At 35.2% G+C, this 24,955-nt stretch overlaps 2 protein-coding genes across 14 annotated transcripts in view; one reads left to right on the forward strand and one right to left on the reverse strand.

The window, feature by feature from the left end:
• The window catches only part of ECHDC1 (ethylmalonyl-CoA decarboxylase 1), a 41,751-nt gene extending 32,118 nt beyond the window's left edge, over positions 1-9,633 (forward strand). For all 12 annotated transcript variants that reach the window (XM_007190809.3, XM_028168681.2, XM_007190813.3 and 9 more), the window contains one exon: positions 9,140-9,633. In XM_007190809.3, the coding sequence (XP_007190871.1) occupies positions 9,140-9,548 (409 nt within the window). In that variant the 3' untranslated portion in view covers positions 9,549-9,633. The remainder of the gene's footprint in view (positions 1-9,139) is intronic.
• Positions 9,634-11,540: 1,907 nt separating this feature from the next.
• On the reverse strand, positions 11,541-23,990 carry RNF146 (ring finger protein 146). 2 transcript variants are annotated; one of them, XM_028168679.2, is made up of 3 exons: positions 23,883-23,990; positions 16,463-16,538; positions 11,541-13,313 (listed from the first exon to the last, which is right to left on the reverse strand). In XM_028168679.2, exon 3 carries the CDS (start codon positions 13,310-13,312, stop codon positions 12,233-12,235), a length of 1,080 nt encoding a protein of 359 aa, XP_028024480.2. In that variant the 5' UTR covers position 13,313; positions 16,463-16,538; positions 23,883-23,990; the 3' UTR covers positions 11,541-12,232. The 2 variants fall into 2 exon arrangements, with proteins under 2 accessions (XP_028024480.2, XP_028024479.2); XM_028168678.2 differs by lacking the exon at positions 16,463-16,538 and having other exon boundaries at positions 11,542-13,313; positions 23,883-23,985.
• Positions 23,991-24,955: the final 965 nt, after the last annotated feature.

A 24,955-nucleotide genomic window follows, 5' to 3' on the forward strand; every position in this document is an offset into this window, starting at 1 on the left:
ACTGCCATTTAAGAAACTTGTATGTCTTGGGGTTTTGTTTAGTGTTTCTAGTAATACAGTTTTATTACATTTTATAAAATTTCTGATTCACAACTGATAAGAAATTTTAAAAAAATAGAAACTGATCCTTCACAAGAGAAGTGTGAAAAGCACTGTCCTAGACTATTCAGCCCTTTTAAATCTTTATACTAAATACAAGAGTTCTTAAAAGATAAAGGCTAATAGAGAGGGTTGTATACTGAAGTACATTACTAGCCACCGTTACAAGGTAGTGATAAATCAGTACAAATTACTCTAGGTGATTTTCCCCCCAACTTGATCAGTACCCTGTCAGTTATCTTCTATGACAAATTATGTTCTAAAAATACTTGCTTGTTATAAAAAAAACCACCAAAAGCTCTCATAGCATTCTGCTAAAAAGATAAGTTCCTTCCTTAGGTTGGCTCTTTTTAGCTTAACTTTCTTACCTTGGAGAATTGCCTGGAATTCACTCAACTGACACTTTCATTCCTGCTGCTCTTCTATTACCAATGGAAACTATTTCAGAAGATGAGAAATAATCTTAATATGAATATTCCAAAGAATTGAGCTTGTGCACCATTCTAGCATTACCCTGCTCCCTGCCCCAAAACCCTTTAAGCACCAGCTGATAATACATGTAATGAATTAGTATGTCAGAAACAGGTCTACATGGCATATATAGACCCTCATACTAAATTGCCTTCAGTTGAGTCATAATTTTCATTTAAACTTTCTTAGAGAAAATGGCTTTTTAAAAACATTTTCTAAAGCAAAACATTAACTTATGAATTAAAAATTGGCATTCTACAGTGCTCACAGTCTCGTCACTCTAACATTATCTTTCCCTTTAGTGACAAAATTGATGAGGAAATAAAAAGCTAGAACTGTATTAAAATCATTTGCTTCAAATTTTTAAATGTCTTGATTAATTAAAATATCTAGAATGAAATATAAATTAAAATATTTGAGTATTAGTTTTCTATTGCAGCCATAACAAATGACCACAAATTTAGTGGCTGATAACATCAGTTTATCTCACACATGTATAAGTTGGAAGTCTGGCTGGGCTCAGCTGGGTTCTCTAAACCTGGTCACACAAGGCCCAAATCAATATGTTGGCTGGACTGGGCTCTGAGGGAGCATCTACTTCCAGGTTCATCCTGGTTACAGCGGGTAGAATTCAGCCCCATGCACTTGTAAGACTGAGGTCCCTGTTTTTCTGTCAGCCTGTGAGCCAGGGGCCAGGCTTAGCTCTTAGAGGATGCCTGCATTCCTTCTCATGTTTTCCATGTGGCCCCGCTTCAGCAGTGGTGGGTTAAGTTCCTTTCATACTTTGAATCTTTCTCACTTTCCCCTCTGCTGCATCTCTCTGACTCCAGCTGGAGAAAGTTTTCTGCTTTTAAGAGCTCATGTGGTTAGATTAGGCCCACTCAGGTAATCCAGGATAATGCCCCTATTTTGATGTATGTAACCTTAATTACATTTGCACAGTCCCTTTTACTATGTTTACTATGCACAGCTTCCAGGGATTAGGGCCCAGACATCTTTGTGGGACCATTCTACCTACATCATATAGGCTTGGCATAGAGAATATAGTTGCCAGATTTTTTGCTTTTATATTCCTATTTGATCACCAATTAAAATTGGTAACTTTGTTACTCTAAGCTACCTTTGTAAACTCTTTTAAAACTCTTATTTAGGTACTTTTTAGAAAACACTAATAATAGTTCCTATATACACCAAATTTATAAATGTTCATTGATATAAACATTATTTTAAGTGTAATTATAGTATGGTTTCTTAGATTGGTTTCAAGCTCAAGTTTCCAGAATGAGTTTTAGGAGGTACTTAGAATACTCATTCCTTGATTCTGCTGTCTTATTCCATATCATTCAAAAAAAGGGGGTCGGGGTGGGACAAAGGGGAGAGAAAAGAAAATCTCTCAGAACTACCCTAGAAAATAGAAAATGACAAACTCAGACTGCTTGGCTTTTCAGCATCAACTTTTGGCGGTCAAAAGCATGTAAACAGTTTAATTTCATGTCTAATATTTAGTTTTTGCTACTTAATTTGGTATAAGAGAGAAACTGGAAATTGCATTCTTTGTTTGGAAATACAGTCAGCCCTCTGTATCTGCGGGTTCCAAATTCAAGGATTCAACCAAGGATTGAAAATATTCTGGAAAAAAAATTCCAGAAAGTTTCAAAAAGCAAAACTTGAATTTGCCATGTGCTTGCAGCTGTTGACATAGCATTTACATTGTATTAGGTATAAATAATCTAGAGATGATTTAAAGTATATGGGAGGATGTGCGTAGGTTACATAAAAGTACTACACTCTTTTATATGAAGAAATTGAGCATCTGAGGATTTGATATATGTGGGGGGTCCCGGAACCAGTCGTGGAATGGACAGAGAATTTTCCTATACCATATTATCACTTAAATTCACCGATTTTTAACACTTTGCTGTTTTGTTTTTCACCTCGTGTGTGTGTGTGTGTGTGTGTGTATACGTATGTTTTATATATATATATAATAATTTTTTTTCGGAGAAATTTGAGTAGGTTGCAAACGTCTTGCCCTTTTGCTCCTTTAAACACACACATACTCACATAAATATATATTCTTTTTTAAGAACTAGAGTATTTCCTTATTTAACCACAGCACAGTTGTCAAATGCAGGAAATTTAACATCAATGCCATACTTTTATCTAACATGCTATCCATATTCCAGTTGTGTCGATTCAGCAGTAATATCCAGTATAGCACTCCTGGACTTTTCCTCCACTGCGAGGTCACGTACCGCACTTAGTTGTCAGAGTTCTTCACATTCAGAACTGAGATAATTGTTTTTTAAGCCAATAAGTTTGTGTTATAACATCAATAGTAAATAATACAGGTGATGATATTTTTAAAATGTTTATTGTGCTTTCTGATTGTAAAAGGATATGTGTGCATTCCGGTGAGTATGAATCACCTGGGGATTTTATTAATACGCAGTTCTGATTTCATCTCAGGGGTGAAGCCTGAGGTGATGCTGATGTTGCTGGTCCACAGACCACACACTGAATAACAAGGTTCTCGATTATTTTGAAAATACTTATTTCAAACATATTTTACATATTGTAAAATATACTTTACTGTACATTAAAAAATTTTTTTTAAATGTACAGTTAGAGACTAAAAGTTGTTGCCATTCAAAGATAATTAGCATTAGCACTGTGGTGTGCTTTCTTCACATCTTTTTAAAACAGACGTGTAACTTTCTATTTAAAAATTAGGATCATATGACATATAGTTTATATTTAATGTACTTGGAAAACATGAATTTAATAAATTTAAAATGTTCCATCAGTTTGGATTACTAAAATATCTTTCTTTGTTTCTAATTTTTCTCTATTATGATTAATGCTGTGATAACTGCCTTATAATGTAAATAAGGCTTTGTCCTTTTGGATTATTTCCTTAGAATAAATCCTAGTACTTATTAAATAGTTCAGGTACTTAGTCAAGGGATGTGAAAATGTTTAAGGTGTTTGATATATGGTGCCAAGTTATCCTCCAGGAAAGTTTCTGCCAATTTATACAACCACCAGCAGTATACGAGTGTCTGAGAGCATCCTTTCTTACAATGAGTATCACTTTTTTAAAAGATCTTTTCTAATTTTGATAATCAAAAATTAAATTTTATTTTAATTTGCATTTTTAAAGGTTTCAGTGAGGCATAAATTTTCACATGTTCATTGATGTGTGTATGTGTGTGTGTGTCTGTGTGTGTGTGAATTGTCTGCATTTTCTTTTTGCTCTTCTTTGGAGTATCTAAGATTTAGCTGTTTATATACTGGATGAAAAACACATTTTTATTCCTCCATCTCCCTAGAGAAATAAAATTCTCAATTATGCAATTTAGAGCCTGCCTATCTAATTTGTTTTCAATCTCTAACATTGCTTTCATGAATATAAATAACCCTCAGCCAAAGGTATTAGCATTTCCAGCTGCTACCCATTAGTTCAAAGTATATTACAAAGGGAGCTATGAACAGCCTTGTCCCAAGGGAGCTACTGTAGGTAGGGTAGCTCTTTTCTTTAAATACTAACTTAATAAGTAAAACACAAAATACACATAATATACACACTTGCACAAATGTGCGCGTGCACACACACACCAACCAGCACATCCCAGAGTCATTAGAAAACAAATTCCATTTTTGCTGCGGCCAGTGCCTGTTCTCTAAATATGAGATGTCCACCTTAGGAAGCAGTCACGCTGCCCACGCATGTTGCTTTGTTTTGGAGTTATCACCGTATTATGCGGAAAGACTTATTTTAGAGCCTGTGATATCAAGAAAATGCACCTCTGAGCATGCTAGGATTACTGACTATTAAAATCAGACTTTATATTCCCAAAACATTTTACTGTCTTTCTGTCTCACTGTAGCACCACCACACACACACACACACACACACACACACACACACACACACACACACACAAATATTCACTCATCGAACCACATACTCTCTTACTCAAGCAGTCTCTTTGCATAAAATACTCGGAGCCTCATGAGAACAATCAGCTGAGAGCAGGAAATCAGAACAGTGAGCTATGGGGAGAATCTTTGGGGTCTTTCCTTCTGTTTTCCTTAATTTGTCTTATGTTGTGATGGCAGGTAGAAAACAGGAGGAAGGAGGTGCCAGGAAAGTACATGCACAAACAAATAAGTGTCTGTGTTCAAGGCATGATTTTAAAGTATTGTTTGTGGTCAGATATGTTGTTGCTATTAATTTTATGTGCCGTATTTCCCCGTATCACCAGTTTGCTTTGTTGTATTTGGTTTGTTCTTAATACCATGTAAAAGGACCAGCAATTTCTGGCCCTAAAGTTTATTTAAATCAATGATTTCAGACTTTAAATTTATGATATCATGTGATTTAATTTTGTAACAGGACTGCTTTCTTTAAAATTTTTAAATATTTCAGCTTTTACTTATATTGCACGGTATTCCTTAAGTTAGTCTTAGAGAGATATATGTCTACTTTTCTTTTTTTAAATCAACTTGGAATCTTCTGCTTCAGCCATATCTATAACAGAACACAGTCTTATTTCTACCTTCATTTGGAAATGAAAAATTGTATCTATTTTGTATTCTCCATTAACAGATATTGAGGAAAGGTAGTATATCATTATTAGCTGGGCTTCCAGTGCGAGTATAGCTCTTTTACAGTCAATACTTTAGGGACTGAGTGAGTTTAGTCCAGGAAACTACTTTATAATGTCTTTCTAGCAGAAACACTGCTGTATTTGTAGTGACTTATTTATTAATGTAACCAACTTGATAATAATAAAAGCTAGTACAATTTTTATATTCCAAATAAAAGTATAAATAATACTGTGTTCTATAGATGTGGCTCAGAAAATTTCACACTGATTTTTTTTTAAACATATATAAACACAATTCCTCTAAGATTCTGTTTAAAAGAATTGTGGTGTATATATGTTCTAAGTAACTTTCATATATTAACCATTTAATACTCATGGTAATTCTATGGCATAAGTACTATTGTTATATCTATTTTATAAACAAGCATACTGAGGCCCAGGGATGTTAAGTAATCTCCTCTTCCTCATCCTCTTTATACCATGTGTCTTTTTTCTTTGCTGTATTTTTCAAGGTGTGAAATGCAGCCGGTCTAGTGGCCAAGCCAGGCAGTCTGGTTTACATCTATGCACTTCACGTCAAGGCTGTACTCTATCCTAATGCAGTTATTTATGTGTTTCTCACTCTTTGCCACAGAGATCAGTAAAAGTACCTTTCTTTAATAATAAACATTTTTTAAAAACTTTTTTATAGCTTTTACTAAAAAGCTTCCTGTTTTAGTAAAATTTGGTAATTGTTTTAAAATTGTTTTTCTTGAATACATTTGTTCAAAGTCCTGCAACTTATAGCTAACTCATCAGAAAGTAGTAGCACAATGAACAGTCCTTTCAGGTATCAACATTGACTTTGCAACACCTGTCAAAGGTGATACTCTTCCTCAAGTTATGGGTAGTTTTTCCTATAACACTGATGCATCCATACTGTAACACCAGGTATATCCACATTTGATTAATTTCCTCATCTCCCCTCTCCCAAGGTGTCACAGGAAATTTTCAGCTTTGCCAATAATAATGACACTAATAAACAGATGATACTTACAATTCTTTTACTTTTCAAAATAAGAGAGTTTAATATGGTTTTATAAATGAGTCGGCTATAAGGCTTCAGAATCTTAAGATTCAGGTCTTCCAGTTTTCTACGTAGATTAATAGATTATCCCTTGCAATAAATTACATTACAGGTGGTACCAGGTAACTGCATCTAAACTCTAGCAGTAATTGGTGTATAATCCTATAAGGCCTATCAGGAAGCAGTTTCTGTTTTTGGATGTATCTTGTTGATATGACGTTTTCTTCATAAATTCTGGTTATCACCATTGAAGATTTTATATTTAAACTAACTTTTAGGTTAATAAAGAGTATTGTGAAAGGTTGTCATCTGAATGTTCCATATTTCTCTCATTGTTAGACTGAACTACTTTGTGTTCTTTTGTCACTAATACATTTTTTGGTCATATTTTCTAATGTATTGATAATATGTACATCAGTACACAAGTACACCCTAGGCATGACATATAAAGAATGGATGTCAGAGTTTGATCACAATAGGTATTTTTATAAAGATCACCTCAGGATTTGTTAGAGTTATAAAATATGACTCAAAAAACCATACCTCACCTTGTAAAATAAGGCAAAAGGGAAAAGCCACACATGGTATAAAGATGGTAATAAACATTTCTTTAGAAGCAAATAATTCCAAATATAAATATGCTTACATATATAACTTTTGTTGTCATAAGTTCATCTACGTTATCCCAACATCTAGAACTTTAACCAACTTTTATGTTCAGCTGATTTTAAATGAATTTTTCCCTGACATAATCCTTTTCTGTATTGTAGGCATAGATCTGAGCCATCAGTGTCAATTCCAGTATATAATTAGGAACTGTGACACATTTATTCTGTGAAAAGCCTTATAGGATTTTCAATATTAACAATATTCCTATTTCCAAGTCTATTAGACATTATTGTAATTTCTATTCTACTTTCTTAATTTTTGACCATGATTTCTGTTTACTGTAAGACAGTACTCCTCTCACAACTTGGGGCTAGATTCAGATTAAGACACTTGTTCTTTCTTCCCTCCCATTTAAAAATTATTTATTGAAAACTACTATTTTCATGGCTATTTGCTTCTAATAGCAGTTGTCCATAATTGAGGCAGATTTTCTCTTACAGGAATTCACAGCTGTGAAGAGAAAGTTCTCTTTCCCAGTGGGTTAGTAAATAGGCTTTTGTGAGAATTCTCTACTGGAATATTTCTCTTGATTAAAGGGTCAGAGACTGAAAGTCTATTGTTCTTGGTGCTAAAAGAACCAAACCACCTGCAGCTAAGCATTGAACTCTTTGGAGAAAACCAGAACTATCTTAAAGTCTTCGTTTTTGTAATGAGTAGTTTGAAAGCAATAATTTTTCTTAAAAAATTAAAATTCAGACATGACCTTTGGTCCAAATTAGAGATTTTAACATAGTGAATGCATTGAAGCATGCAGTCCAAATAAAACTCATAGCTGCATTCTCTAAACAGTATAGCTTTATGCAGCCTATTAATACTATACACATATTTACCTGGCAAATGTGATTGCTGTGCCCACTAATCTCTTTGTGTTTATTCCCTTTTATTGTTCCACTTGATTATTAATCCCCCTATTCATAAAAGTCCCAAGATTTGGGGGAAATGAATCCCTGCTATAGGAAATCACTCAAGTCCAACCCAAGCCACTATAAACTTTAATGGTATCCCTGCTTCCACTCTCATCTAGTTAACTATTTTATGTACTGTGAGGTTAAGAGCACACATAATGAAGCTAACTTACTTGGATTTAAAGTTCTGGTCCTGCTATAGCTGCATGGCCTTGGGTGCGCTATTTATTCAATCGCTGTTGCCTCTGTTTCCCTCTGTAAAATGAGCATATTACTGTACCTCACATGGTTGTTCTGAGGATTAGTTAACATAAAGTTCCTTAAATAGTTGGTGTGCTATTAAATGCTAAATAGGCTACTCTTACAAAACATCAGATACTACTCCTTTGGTCAGCCTCCTCCTAAAGAGCTTCACACTTTAAAAATAAAACCTGACCACCTATCTGAGTGCCTATAAGCTTACCTGTCTGATTTCATCCCCCATTACTCTCTGTTGGCTCTATTCAAGCTACATTAGCCTGTTCCCCAGAGATACTAAGCAGTTCTACTTCAAGGCCTTTGCACTTGCAATTCCCTCTTCCTGGAATTCCCTCCCAGAATTTTGCATCGCTCACTCACTTGGGTAGCTGCTCAAATACTCAGAGGGCTTCTCCATCTCAAATAGCACACACCCAACACACATAGCCTCATTCTCTAGTTCCTTGCCTCATTTTCTTTATAGCATTTATCACCACTGACATTATATTGTTCAGTGTCTTTCCTAACAGGAATGTAAACTCAGCATAGGGATTTTATTTTGGTCATTCCTGTAGTCCCGCATCTAGCATTGGTAGTGCTTAGGAAATATTTGTTGGAAGAGCGGATCAATCAATTCTGAGTTAAAAAAAAAAACCAAACATTTTTTTTTCCCCTGAGGACTATTGAGTTTAACTTACTATGCATTTTTTTTCATGGTATGCACGTAACATTCCTTACTCCCATATTTTCACTTTAATCCAGGTTTTCTCAGTAGGCCACCACTCACTTGAGAAAGATACACTTTGGGCTCTTAGAAGTAAACATAAAGATTAGATTCTTATATGCAAAGTAAAAGATAAGCGAGCACAAGAATGTTGACCTTGTTTTCAAAGGGAAGTGCTAAATACTGTGCAATAAATTGAATTCTATACTTAGCCAGATTTTTTGAACATTGTTTTTAATACAACACATTTACCTGTAAAGATCTATGGAGATTTCAGATCAGATTATGAATAGGTAGTACTTTGTGACTAAAGCATATATAGTTTCAATTAAGTTTTTTCTTTTCTCTTCTGCAGATTAATGACTACCGAGAGTGAGATCAGATTTGTCCACAAGGAGATGGGTATAATACCAAGCTGGGGAGGTACTGCCCGGCTAGTTGAAATAATTGGCAGTAGACAAGCCCTCAAAGTGTTAAGTGGGGCCCTTAAGCTGGATTCAAAAAAAGCTTTACAAATAGGAGTGGTTGAGGAGGTCTTGCAGTCTTCAGATGAAACCGAATGTCTCAGAGAGGCACAAGAGTGGCTACAGCAGTTTATCAAAGGGCCACCAGAAGTAATTAGAGCTTTGAAAACATCTGTTTCTTCAGGCAAAGAGCTTTGTGTAGAGGAGGCATTACAGACTGAAAGAGATCTTTTAGGAACAGTTTGGGGTGGACCCGCAAATTTAGAGGCTATTGCTAGGAAAGGAAAGTTTAATAAATAGTTTTTAAAAATATGTACTGCAAGTAAAACTCCAATGATTAATATGTATAAAAGTCAAATGATATTAAATATGAATGTCAAAACTACTCTGAAGGCTACTATTAGTATTTGGGTTTTTAACAACTGTTTGAATACCTGAGCTCATCGGCCTAGTTTTCAGTCTATTTGGGTACTTACCAAGTAATTTTGAACATCTGACTAAAATATGCAACACTTTCAGCTTAAAAATTATTAGCAATTCCCAAATTCCCATATTAGTTCTTAGGCTATAACCAAAGACCAGTTTTTAAAAGAAAAAACTACACAAAATCTATTTCTGGTGTTATTTTTCATAAAGTCTTTGTCTTGCCTTACCTGGAAATAATTTACAAAAATAGCTTAATGAAACTTAGAGAGCAAAAGTGGAGAGGGGTCAGGGGACAGGAAAATATGCAAAGGTTATGATTAGTCCTTTTCTTCTGCTCCAAGCAGCTGGAGTAAAGAAGTCATGGGTAACAGCCCTTCTTTTAAATAAAGATGCTCCTCACCTCAACCCTCTACAAATTTGGACCTTATTTATTTGATCTTTTAAATAATTATTAGATTTCTATTTTAAATTATCTATGAAACAATGATAGTCACCATATAGAAAGTCTACTAACTACAAAATTGGCCAGTTCATTTGTGTGCTCCAGAATTTCCAAACCAGTAGTTAAGAAGTACTACAGTTTACATAGTAATCAAATTTAACTTTGATCAAAACTGCCAAGGACTGCAGACTCAGGAAGCATCCTGTAACATACATTTGCATTTTACATCAGATTTCTATTTTTTTCTGAAAAGTAGCTAGCATTTCTTCTTTTATAACTAAGCTATCTTTTAAAAGTAAAGTTAATAACAATGTGCAACTCAGACTTTTATGATCATCTCAGTAATACAGACTTTAAAAAACATAAGTCAAAGAATTAAGTCCTAATTCTAACCTATCAATCACAGCAAGAGGTAAAAAGATGGACCTAGAGTCTGTCATACAGAGTGAAGTAAGTCAGAAAGAGAAAAACAAATACTGTATGCTATCGCATACATATGGAATCTCAAAAAATGGTACTGATGAACCTAGTGGCAGGGCAGGTATAAAGACGCAGATGTAGAGAATGGACTTGAGGATGCAGTGAGGGAAGGGGAAGCTGGGACAAAGTGAGAGAGTAGCACTGACATATATACACTACCAAATGTGAAATAGATAGCTAGTGGGAAGCTGCTGCATAGCACAGGGAGATCAGCTCAATGCTTTGTGACCACCTAGAGGGGTGGGATAGGGAGGGTGGGAGGGAGGCTTAAGAGGGAGGGGATATGGGGATATATGTATACATATAGCTGATTCACTTTGTTGTACAGCAGAAACTAACACAACATTGAAAGCAATTATACTCCAATAAATATGTAAAAAAATAAAAAATAAAAGTAGTGACAGTTTATATTTGCTATTGTAACATTCAATTCACCTTTGAAAAATCATATTAAAGACAACTTGAGTATGCTTCGTGATCCTACTGTTTTACTCAGGAAAATATAGAAGAGAAACTCAGCGTTACTTTTCTTCAGAATCAAATTCTGGATTACCAAGTTAACCCAATGCTTCCTACCTTGCTATATAGATTGTACCACATTTTGTGTTGAATCACTTTGTGTCTACTAATGCTGTTTAAAAATAAGCCTACCATTTAATTCAGATTAGGGTTAGCCATTAATGAATACTGGCAAAGAAAATCTAATATATATACACGGTCTCTACTATCAGTTATTTAAGGCCTTTAAGTCTCACAGGCTTTAGGTTTATTTCCATACATATTTATTCCATGAACATTCCCTGTAGACTCTGTTTAAATATTCTCTATGAAGAAATCAGACTTTTCTGAGCAGGTGGACTATGTAAGCTGAATACACCACCGATTCAAATCACCCCCTTTTTAGTGACCTTTTGGCCACAGATGTCAAAATGTTTCCATCCCCTTCCAGACTCAAGAGACAGATTATTTTTGATAAACTCTAGTATTTATTAAATTATAAAGTCTGTAATCAAAAAGAAAAATGTGGATCAAGACACACCTCAAACTACAAGGACTAGACAGCAAAGCCTATGGGAACGCCATGAAGTGTGTTAGACAAGATTCTGAAACATAAGTTATAAGCTGTTTTCTTTACGTTTCCATTTCAGTAACTTTACTATTAAATAGTTGTTATTCTTCTATTTTAAAACCCCAAATTCACATCTATGCTCACATTAATTAAGCTTCTTGTTCATACTGATCCCAGACATCTCATAGGTGCCAAATTTTAGTAATGGTTTTTATGTCATTCCATGCAGAAAAATATGACAATGCAAGAGTCAGATGAGGATCGTTAATGCACAAATAATACACGCTGGCCAAAAGAACTGAAGATATTTAAAAAAAACTATAAACAGACCTCAAGAAAACTGGGTTATTACTAAACAGCTCTCAACTATTAACACCCAAGTTCCTTATATTAAATAAATTTCTCAACAGAGACATGTTAGACATTTTAATTACAGGTCTATCCTTACCATACCCCTTCCCACCCCAACTCCCAAAATGCACTACTAGGGATGAGTATAATGTTATGTGGGCAGAAATGTACAGGTAACCATTTTTACCTTGAGCATGGATCTGAAAACTTTATTACTTAAACTTCAGTTACTGTGCACTGTCCATCAGGCCTTCTGGATCTGACACTGACACCCACTGTTGCACCCCCTGCCACGGACTGATCAGTTCCTGATAGATCAGATCGATCAGATACTGTCTGGTTGGGATTAGGAACCGAAAGTCTCTGTTGGGTCAAGGAGTGTTGCGCAACAAGCGCAGATCCATCCTCACTATCACTACTGGCATCTGATTCGGTTTCTTCAATGGAAGTGTCTGGTGCTGGTACCCTGCCTGAAGATGGTGACTCATGATCTTCTTCTCCTTCCCCCCTATGACTCCTTTCAGCTATGCTGTCTCCACCGAGTTGTAAATGTGCAAAAGAGTCTTCCAGAGAAGTGCTTGCATCAGGGGATGGTGTTGCAGGGCTTGTTAACTGCCCATCTACTGACGTCAGGGGCCTTACAGTAGACGACACCAGAGGCTGAACAGAAGCTCCACTCTGTGCTGGTACACTGTCCGCTCCATCAGCAGAGCTCTCTCTTGCTAGGTTTACGGTATTAGCATCACAGTCCAGCCTAAGTCCGGCTACTCCCTTCTTTGGTATATCTATTATATCCCGCTTAATCTTCCTGCGACGTCCATGTTCATTTCTCCTATATTGAACCATATTTTCAAGATCGGCAACATACAGAAACCCGGCAATTAACATTTCGGTGCTCTTTTTACCTTTGGAAAAAGCATCTTCCAGCTCTCTACTAGTACGCTCATCATACTGCCACCACCCATTTCTTCCTTCATAATACCATGCATAGTCACCATTTCCTCTACTTGCTGCCTTGAGTTCTTCTGGTGACAGTAAGGTTGGCTTATCAAGGAAATCCTCGGGAATTTCTTGTCGGCAGAGGGCACATCGCTTTCCAAGCCATGACGCTCCCTTCACACACAGATAGCAGAAAACATGCTTGCAAGGCAGACTGACTGGGTGAACACATGTTTGCAGACAAATGGCACATTCAGGGACAGTTAGAGAAGGTGCAGTATTAGAACAGGACTCATTTGCTTTCCTGTTCGTAGGAAGCATGTTTATTGAGTGATCAATTTCACCACAGCCAGCCATCCTGAGAAAATGAGAGAAAATACATATATTAAAATCTTGCTTTAACTCTTCCAATATCTTAATTCAACAATTCAGAAAACATTAAGTACCTGTTACATGCAAGCCACATCTAGACAATGGGGATACAAAAATGAAAGTAGAGAAAAAACTCTTAACTTGTACAGAAAAATCTTTTTGATTTGTATTAATTTTTACTTGGGGGGGGCAATGAGGCACACAGATGTTAAGCCAAGAATAAAAACATACAACCAAAGTATAGATTTCAAATAAATACACCATTTCTATTCATTCACAGAACTTGCAAGATAGAACTAAATGCAAAGCTTTTAAAATGTATCACTACAACCCATCTAGACTTTTACATCAGTCTGGAAAGTAGAGAAACAAAATCGCTAAAAGTAATTCAGGTTACAGTTGCAGAAAGTAACAAATTTTGTAGCCTTTTAGGATACTACTAGGTGCAGTTCTGCAAATATTGCCATGTATTAATGTACTTTTGGTACTTGACAAGGAGACCATATGAAATCAATACCAGAGTTTAAATTCTAGAAATTCCCTTTCTCTGCTGTATAATCTAAAAACACTGGTTCAACCAGTCATTTCATTCCCCCTCTGTGAAACACTCTCTTCTTATGGCCTTTTCTGTTGTTGCTGCCTCTTTCTAAACCATATATATGCTCTTCTTGCTATACTCTTTCAAGATGATCTCATCTATATTCATGGCTTCAACTGTTACCGACTCATAAGTTGACAATCACCAGCCCAGGTCTCTCCTTTTAGCCCTATACCTATACTTTTAATTGCCTATTTTAGATCTCTTCTTGGATGTCTTGAAGGCACAAAAACTGAATTTATGATCTGCTTCCTCCTTATTTACTCACTCCCTAAATGCCCCTCTGGAGACACCTCTATTCATCTGCTTTTCAAGCCAGAAATCCATCATTGAAGCTGTCCTTCTCCTAACCCCTCCCCAACCAAAACATCAGCAAGTTTTATATTTTACCTCCTAAATATCCCCTAAATCCATCTACTATCCATCTCTACCCTTCCCTAGTCACCAAGCAAACACTACTTATTAAATTACTGCATATGCCTTTTAATGGGTCCAGCCTTACCCCCTTTTTAAAAAGTTGATTTTATGTTAAAGACCAGGATCTATATGCCCTGCATGGTCTGGATGCCAGCTCCCACGCCAGCCTCATCTCACATCAAACTTCCCCTTGATCAGGCTTCCAGCCACAGTGGCTACTCCCTCCAATAATAGGTTTTCTCTATATGGAACATTTCTTCACTTCTTGCCTCTCATGCCCCGCCATGGACAAACTACTACGCATCTTATATCTCTCTTTGAGAAAGCCTCCATGAATTCATAAAAGTTAGACGGGAAGCAACCCCACCAAAAAAAAAAAAAAAAAGCTCAACAAATGTTAAAATCATGTAAGACCACGGGGGAAAATAACATGAATACCGAAGTTGCCCTGAAGAGGAAGGAGAGAGGAAAAAACCCCAAAGATTTGTCAAACTATCTACAAACAATAAATGCTGGAAAGGGTGTGGAGAAAAGGGAACCCTCTTGCACTGTTGGTGGGAATGTAAATTGGTGCAGCCACTATGGAGAACAGTATGGAGGTTCCTTAAAAAAACTAAAAATAGAACTACCACACGACCCAGCAATCCCACTCCTAGGCATATACCCAGAGAAAACCATAATTCATAAAGATACATGCACCCTAATGTTCACTGCAGCACTATTTACAATAGCCAGGACATGGAAGCAACCTAAATGTCCATCAACAGAGGAATGGATAAAGAAGATATGGTACATACATACAATAGAATATTACTCAGCCATAAAAAAGAACAAAATAATGCCATTGTGGCAAAATGGATGGACCTAGAGATTGTCATACTAAGTGAAGTCAGACAGAGAAAGACAAATATCATATGATACCACTTATATGTGGAATCCAAAAAAAAGGGGGTACAAATGAACTTATTTACAAAACAGAAGTAGAGTCACAGATGTAGAAAACAAACTTATGGTTACCAGGGGATAAGGTACCATAAGTTTGAGGGATAAACTGGGAGATTGGGACTGACATATACATACTACTATATATAAAATAGGTAACTAATAAGAATCTGCTGTATAGCACAGGGAACTCTACTCAATGCTCTGTAATGGCCTATATGAGAAAAAAATCTAAAAAAAAAAAATAGTGGATATATGTGTATGTATAACTGATTTACTTTGCTATGCACCTGAAACTAACACAACACTGTAAATCAACTATACTCCAATAAAAATTTTAAAAATTAAAAAAGATTTGTCAAATGATGTATAGAGCTTAAACACTGGCATAAAATTTGGAACTTCCACCTTACTGATTCAGATAAACATTTATTATACTACTACTATGGTCCATATACAATTCTGAGTATTGATGGATCTAAAGATGACTAAGACACATACCTACTCTGTTAAATAAGGAAACGTACATGCAAACAAGCAGATATTCACAACGTGACCTGACTGCTACAATAACTGAAATGTGTTAGGATACTTATTAAAAGTAACAATGATAAGAGAGATGAGAGGATAAACATAGGTTAGAAAATTTGGGGTACAGGAGGCTGGGGAGTGGAGGAGATTCAAGGCAGAGACATGTGCAAAGCACTGAGTTATAAGCAATGGAGCAGCAGGAAATAAAGCTGAAAAGGTAACCAGATGCCCAACCTGAAAACCTTATTGTGCCCTGCTAAAGAAACATCTGATTTGGTTTAATCCCATAGTAATAGGAAACCACAGATATTTTAAAGGGGGAGAAAATGGTAAGAGGGAGTATATGAGTGATAAGTGAAAGACTGAGAAATGGAGGTGAAGACCTCACAGAGACTAGCAGCCCTTAATTAACTGCTGCTTAAAGTGAGTGGCAATCTCTCTCTACTAGTTGGTTCTACCATTTTAAATACGGAATATTTAGTATTTAATCACCATAAGGATATCTGCTTTTTTCCCCAAGATCAAGCTCTCAAAAATGGGTTCAATGGTTACAAAAAGTATATAGTCAGTAAAAATGTTCACACTTATCTCTATCTCTTAGGCTTTCATCACAGTACTTCTAATCAAACAAAAATCCATTCTCTTACTGCTTTTTCTGTGTCCTTGGTTCCTCAACAGGCAAGGTTCAAAATGATAGTAAGTTTTTGAAAAGACTGCACTTATCTAGAAAAGGAAGCAACACACAGTCTCAAGGGAAAGAACTGATCTCCATGAAATGCTTAATTTCCAATCTTTTTTTTTTTCAACCTTTAATTTCATTTCCAATCAACTCCTTTACCAGAAACTCTAAGTTACAGAACCTAGTAAAATACAACTTTTTCCTAACCTATGGTAAATTCTAAGTCAACCAAATATGACCTCTTAATATGTGTTAGGCACTACAGGAGCTTCAGAGTATTTTGAGATACACTCGTGCCGTCAAAGATTTTGTAATTTAACAATCTGAGTTATAAGTGAAAGCACATGCTTCTCAACCGGTCAATTAATATCCCCCACCTATTTCCCCTAAAATGAACTGGCTGTACACAGAATATATTGTTAGGCTCTCAAAAACTCATATGTATTTCTTGAATACAAAATCTAAGTACTTTCCAAAATGGCAAGAGACAGAATACCACATATTTCATTTGTCATTTAGCAAAAGATTCAGAATACTTTTGTCTGCCCCATGTAATCTTACACGGTGATAACAGTTTTATGTTCACTACTTTGAATTTGGCCAAATACCATACTCAGTGCCCAAAGTACCTTTAAGAGATTTAAAAGAAAACATATCTCACACACCATGCTTCTGGGACTTCAGTTTTCTCATCAGTAAAACAGGAAAAATTCATGCTTTGACTCAAAATTCCCTTTTCTAAGATATCTAATACATGCTCATCACACAGTACATAATAAATACCTGCTAACTAAACTTAGCTTCTCACTTTTCTGTTTATTGGCAAAAGCTATATATAGGCCGTGCTCAGGAAAAGAACAACTGAAAACAGTTGTAAGGCACTGGCTACCTAGTTTTAATTCATCAGGTCCTATCGCTACATTTAAATCTCAGGATAACTTAACATTTTCGTAACAAAAAGAACTAAAATCAGCTGTAGAAAGGGTGAACGATTAGTACATATATTCTTTCATCCCTTTCAATTTAAGTTAAAGAAATCAGTTGTCAATGAAATTCTTGAAAATCTTTTTTTAAATCTCCAAATTTATTTGAAGCCCAAGTAAGAAAAAGAAAATAAGGAAGCCCTCCATCCACAAGTAATAATTTAACTGAGTAAGCGAGATGTTTGATTCTATTTGGAAGACAAAATGTTGAAATGGGCTAATGCTCATCAGTACTCTGAAAAAACAATAGCAACATCTCATATACAATAAGTCCATATCCTAAACTATCTAGGTACCTTCTGGGCAAAGGACAGGCCAATAAGTTCAAAATTTTAAAAAGAAAATGTCTAGTAAAATGTAAATAAAATATCCAACAGTGCAACTTGGATGAACGCCATACTTTTAAAAGATACATAATCCCAAACCCTGCTGTATTTAAGTAAAATTAACCCCAAAAGTCAATCTTCCATTAGATGCAGTTATCTACAAAAAAGAAAGTTTTCAACCTAAAAACATTACTCTCCATCCTGTTTAATATGATCAATATTTTATATGACTCTTACTCTTGCATGCACAAATAAACGTAAACATATAATTAACAAACTAAAAAAAGCAATTACAACCATCTCAGGGGAAGACATGAACTGTGAAAGCAACAAGCTTAGAAAGGCAAAACAATTCTTTTGGGGCAGGTATTTTGGTTCCCTCATTAGAATGAAGTAAAATTGGATAAACTTCATCAGAAAACAGACACAAGATAGTTAAAGTTTCATTCACCTAAAGCACTTTCAACTATCAATTTGCCATAGCAAACATCAAATTCTGATTCTGTTTAGCCCACCAAATACACTCCTAGTCTATCACCAACTAAGAAACGGAGAGAACTTATACTTTTTACATAACTTTGGATGAGGCACATACAGTGGACAAGATACCATTAAGATATTTAACAAGATAAAGACAAAGCAACCCAAACCACTAGCCTGCCTATCTACAGACACACTTCAAGGTAATTTTCATTACCATTTTAATCTACTCTACAAAACAGACTTTTTTTCTTTGCATAGTTTCAATGATCTTCAAATGGGTTGGAGACTGAATATGTTCAGAGGATCATACTGGTGTGTAAGAAATGCTTTTTTTCCTTTCCTTTTTGTAGAGCAAGGATTTGATAAAGAGAATGCTAATCAAAGAGAGGTATTCCCTAATAAATGTCTCAGGAAACTTCAGAGATCATTTTGGAAAAGGGAATTTATTTCCTGGTTACTAAATTAAGAATAATATGTAGAAATTTGGAATGACGTTAGTCCAACTCTGCTGAAGAACATGGTAAATGTTTCACTTTTTCCAAGACTTTTTTACTAATTGAACTCTTAATGTGATATTATGACTTTTAAGCATAAATCCCATTCTTCTTCTAAACTATGTAAAATATTTCTGGAAGACAAATAAACGTCTATTAATGCTAGTAAGCCTTCTCTTCAACAAGACCAAATATAGAGGTATATGGGCAGATTTAGTGGAAATTTCCAAGTATTCAGATTTTGTTTAATCTTCCTGAAGACATTTCATTAGTCAAAAGAAAGGTAAAATTACTATAAATGAAAAAGACCTTTAGCTTACATAGTATTGAAGAAATTTCTGCCAGCAATAAAAACTACAAATATTAAAAATCAGATTTTTAAGTCTGGGCTCAGAATCCAATTAAAAACATAAAAAAGGGAATAAAGAATAAGGTACTGCAACATCTTTTGTGCAGACCTACCAAAAAAGAATGGCATCTTCCTTCCCAAAACTTTGACTATTTTTTAAAAGAAAAAAATTCCTCAAATCTTTAGTTCTGCTGGAATATAAAGAGTTTGAGGTTTAATACAAGTTAAAAATATAACATTAAAATTTTAATTTTAACAATGACCATTCCTAAGTCCTTAAGGCAAAATTCTTAACTTTTCCTATTGTACAGTGTGTTGTAATTGGTGGGTGTTTAATTTCTGTTGGATGTCTGTTGATGCATATCTTATTACATTAAAATATAACAACTAACATTTACTGATTGCATAATATGTGGCAGATACTTTGCGAAGCACTTTATATCTAATCCTCTTATCACCCTACGAAATGGGTCCACTATTTTCCTTATTTTACAGATGAGGAAACTGAGGTACAGAAAGTTCAGGTGAAGAAATACCCAAAGCCACAGTTCATTAAGTGACGGAGCCAGCCTCAAATCTAGGTTTCATAATCCAGGTGATCTGACTTCATAGTCTTTACCCTTAATTGTTACAGAATGCCTCTAAAATAATCATGACTATCCAAATGTAAGAACCGCCATCAATAATTTTAGGAAAGATAAGACTTCAGGAAGTTACTAAGAAATTTCATAGACTGATAAAGGAATGACATTTTTATCACCTGCTGCAAGAGCTGTCACGTATTTCTCCTTAAGCCTTTTCAGTTTTGAACAGAGAAAGTGTCTGAGCATCTACCATGCCCATGGCGCTAGCAGAGAAATGGATAATAAAACCTGCCATCAAAGTTAAGTTGAAGAACACTACATTACCTAATGGTTTCTGATAAGTGTAGGATACCATTTCTTCCTTTGTACTCCCCAGTAACTAGCAGGGAGGGGGATAGATACATTTTGAATGGATGAAATGTACTATGCAAGAAGTATTGCAAAGATCTTGTACATTACACTATCTTAGTAAGCTTAAACACTTATTTTAAATACAAATGGTTCTTAAACGTTGTTAGGTTCACAGTCTTATTAAGGAAATCTTACATATAACGTCAAGGAGTTCAAGGATCTCTATGAAGCTGGTCCATATATGAACCCCTAAGGAGGCAACAGGAATTCACTGAAAGGTTTTATGTTAGGAAGTGACAGTCAGTTTAGCAGTTTATCAAGACCATTTGGACAGGAGTTTGGAGGAAGACTTGGTAGCATGGGGCTAAAAGGAAACTAAAATTTATAGTAATCCAGGTATAAGATAATAGGCGGGGGGGGGGGGGGGGAACAGATGTAAGGCTCCAACGATAGAATATAAGAAATACTAAGCAAACAGAAATGAAAACATTTAGTTACTGATGGATGATGGCATCATTCATCAAGATTCAGAACTTGAGGCGAGTTCTGACATAATGACTTTGAGATATTTATAAAGTCTTCAGATGAAGACAGGTAGGTGACAGTTGAGTTTACTAGATAGGTGCTCTGAAGAAATCTAGGCAGAAAGAAGTCTCATGAGTCACCAACACATACATGGTTCTTGGGACATAAAAACGTACGAATGCCCAAATTAAACCTGTAGAGAGAGCACACAAAAGGGCCAACCATAGAACCTTGGATTACTCCAACGTTTATAAGTGAGGCAAAGGATGGGAGGAATGGTCAGAGAGGAATGGGGAATAAAGTAAGACTGCCACCTCAAAAGCCACAAGGGGAGACATTTGCAAAAAAGAAGGGTCAAGCAAGGAGAGAACTTATAAAAGTTACTCTTCAACTTATGAAAATTTCCATATTTGTAGTGAAATATATGGTGCAAAAATTGTGAGCACCATATACTGATTAGCTATTTTGATTCCCAGAATCCATCAAGCCTGCTATCAATTACTTTTTACTCAGCTAAGACATCTTTCTTTCCCTATTCCCACAAAGACTTACAAAACTTCTCCAACCTCTTAGTAACAAGATATTCTGGACTCCCTTATTAAGAAATAAGGTATGAATGACTCCTCAAAATTTATTTTTATCTTCACTCTACCTTATCATCATTCCTCTTGGCTCAGGACGGGGTACTGCTAGTTTTCAAAGCTAAACCATCCCAATTCCTCCAAGACTTCGATTAATATTCTCCATCCCTAAATTTCAAAATCAACTAACATGCAAGTCTAATGACCTCTTTCAGTCTAATCTATTCGATCCCATTGCACTAAATGATATTATTAACCATCGACTCTTTTTCTAAAAATTTATATTATTCATTTCCATGATGGTACTCTCTCCCAATTCTCCTTTCTGTATCATTTTTTTCTACCTTCTTTACCTTCCCTTAAATATCAGTATTCCTCACAGGGGCTCTTGGGTGACCAAATTTTCATACTACATTCTATGCCTAGACAATCTACTGAATATTCCAAACTTATATAGATGTATTAGTTTGGAATACTCAGTAGATATATGGTATATATATATAAACCCCCATGAGTCCCCAAATCTAATATCCAGAACTGTTCTGGATACCTAAAATCTGTATTTCCAATTCTGTATTCAAAAAGTCTACCTCAATATTCTCCAGCCACCTGAAATCAAACATTAATAAAACCAAAATTATCTGCTCCCCTAAACGTACACCCTCTTCCTTTGGTCTCTATCTTGGATAAAACTTGGGAGTCATCCTCAGTGCCCCCCTATTCCTTGGCCACTTTGCTTTTCTGCAACAGAAACTTCTTTAGAATGTGTTCCCTTCATTCCTAAAGCTGTGACCTTAATTCTGGCCTCTTGGACACACTCTTGTACAAAATACTGACCTCCCAAGTGGCCTTCCTGACCTCAGTCCTTTCTTCTTCATCTTTCCTCAGTTCAATTATGTCTAATTAGTCTCCCCTCCACTCAATCTTCAATAGTTTTCTATTGCCTACATAATCTCATAGAAATTCCTAAGCACTGGCTTTCAATTATACTGACATAGCCTTCAGAGTAAAACAGACTTAGTTAAAATCTATCATTTATTCTTACTGTTGACCTCGAACAGTGTTTCCCAAACTTCTTGGAAGATGAGAATTAGCTGGTGTGCTCTCTCCTGGAAATCTGGACACATCTGGGTTAGAGTCTAAAACTCAGTTTTCAAGAAGTGCCCTAGTAGATTATTCTCAGAGAAATTTGGTAAACACTGACCCAGGGAAAATGACCTCATCTCTGTTTCTTCATCAGTAAATAAGGCTACTACTATCTTCTGACTGAATTCAATAATCCAAGTAAAATACCCAGTAAGCACCTGGCAATAAGTAGGCACTAAATAAACACTCATTCCCTGTGAAGTCTCTATTTCCCACTCCATCTTCACACATAGGACTGCTCCCTGACTCCCCTAAGATACCTTGATATTTAGGCATCTGTGCCCTTCCCCATTCCCTTGGCTTAAAAAATAATTCCTAGTTTTCTCAGATTGTTAAAATTCTATTCATTCTTTAAGACCAAACCAAAAGTTCCCTGTTCACTCTGAACCCTTCAGATGGAATAAATCCTCTCAGTTCTGAAAGCATTTTATTGTTGCCTCAATATAGTATTTCTTCTACTGTGTAATTATTAATTACATATGTGTCTTACTTACTAGACCACAGTCTAGTTCCTTGATGGCCATGATAGTCTGATGGTCAGACTATCTGACCTACAGGATTAAAAAATATACATATGTATATAGATAGATAATACATGAACAGGGTTAAATAAAAAATATATTTGTCCCAATTTTAAAGAAAAATGCTTACTGGTTTCAATTGTCTTTTATCAAATTCTCAACACTGACTAAGAATGATATGGTCATACTTTTAATGGGAATGTATAATCAAAGCACCATATTGGAAAAGTAGATAACAATAGTTACATGTCAAACTGGGAGAACATGTGAAATAGTATCTACAAGGGTCACACTCTGGTCAAGTATATTAAACACTGTTATCACCAAAACTGTAAAAGTAAAGTGTTCACTGCATTTTTCATGAGTGACTCAAGTTGGATATTTTTCACATCAACTTGGAAGACGGAAATATGATGTTCATTGTGTGAAAAAGTTTCATCAATAACAGAACGAAGTTCAATATGGGCAAGATCAAGGTAGTATTAACATTTTAAAGCATATTTCACAAAGAGAAACTGATAGGAAAACAGAACTAGTAAAACCTGGGGACTACAGTGACTCCAATAGGAATTAAAATGCATGTACTAACTTGTTAAAAAAACCAATTAATTAAAAAACCAATTTAAATTAGTGAAACATGTTTTTAATAACTAGTGTTCTATAACCCATAAGTCTTTCTTATTTATAAAGGCTGATATTATCTCCTTAGCTTAGTTATTTAAGTAAATTACTATGTAAAGAAAAAGTAGAACCTAGAAGACCTGGAGATCTTTCCAGTTTTTTTTTAGCCTTCTATGAGCAAATTTCTCTGTCTTCAGTTCCACTTTTTAATAGAGATTTTTCCCTATGAAGATACTTTTTTTGGAAATCTACATTAATAATAATTTAATGTGAATAAAATTGTCAACTCAAAGATCTAAAAGTCTATATAAAATGCTCATTTTGTATAATTAAAACTAACTACGACAGATACTTGATTTATTACATTTTATACCAGTCCACTTAATTTACTGCAGCTTTGGAACAAACATGATGCCATACTTACATTTCTATTACATATCCCACAGATGCCTGTCACAAAAATAAAACATCATCTTCACGAGCAATCAGCCAGTTTGCAGTATTTTCTCCTCCATTGCTGGATCATCCTGTGCTGAAAAAGAAAAATTTCAACATCAACTTCTCTACAGACTAAGATCAACAAAATTAAAAATTAATTTCAGTCAATTATGTATGATTCTTCATTTAACAAAATTCACTGGCTAATTTTATCTCAAAAGTGGAAAAATTTCAAGACAAGGATGCCTGCTTTCACCACTGCTATTCAACACTTTACTGGAAGTTCTAGCCAGAGCAATTAGACCAGAAAAAGATATGAAAAGCATACAAATTGGTAAGGAATAAGTAAAACCATTAACTATTTGCAGAGACAGTAAAATTTCCTCTATTCTCTATACAGAAAATTCTGGAGAATCCCCAAGAAAGCTACTAAAGCTAATAAACAAATTCAGCAAAGTTGCAGTTTGTTATAAGTTCAATGCACAAAAAAGTCAGTTCTGTTTCTGTATCTAGCAGTCAACAATTCAAACAGGAAATCAAGAAAGCAATTCCATTTATAATAGCATCTAAAAGAATGAAATACCTAGAAATCAACTTAACCAAGGAGGTGAAAGACTTGTACATTGAAAACTACAAAGCACTGCTGAAAGAAATTAAAGAAGAGGTAAATAATGGAAAGACAGCTGGTGTTCATGGATTGGAAGACTATGAAGATGACAGAACTATCCAAAGTGATCTACAGATTAAACATAATTCTTATCAAAATTCCAAGAGCCTTTTTTCCAGAAATGAAGAAACAAATCCTCAAATTCATATGGAATTGTGAGGGGCCCCAAATAGCCAAAATAATTTTGAAAAAGAACAAAGTTGGTGAGTTCAAGCTTCTCAATTTCCAAACTTACTACAAAGCTATAGTAATCAAGACAGGGTGGTACTGGCATAAGGATAGACAAAGATACCAACAGAAGAGAGAGTCCAGAAATAAACCCATCTATGGCCAACTGATATATTTTACCACAAGAAAAAAAATTTAAGTGAAACAAGTTCTATATGGACAAA

The sequence above is a fragment of the Balaenoptera acutorostrata genome, chromosome 14 (assembly GCF_949987535.1).
Source record: "Balaenoptera acutorostrata chromosome 14, mBalAcu1.1, whole genome shotgun sequence".
Classification (NCBI taxonomy): domain Eukaryota; kingdom Metazoa; phylum Chordata; class Mammalia; order Artiodactyla; family Balaenopteridae; genus Balaenoptera; species Balaenoptera acutorostrata.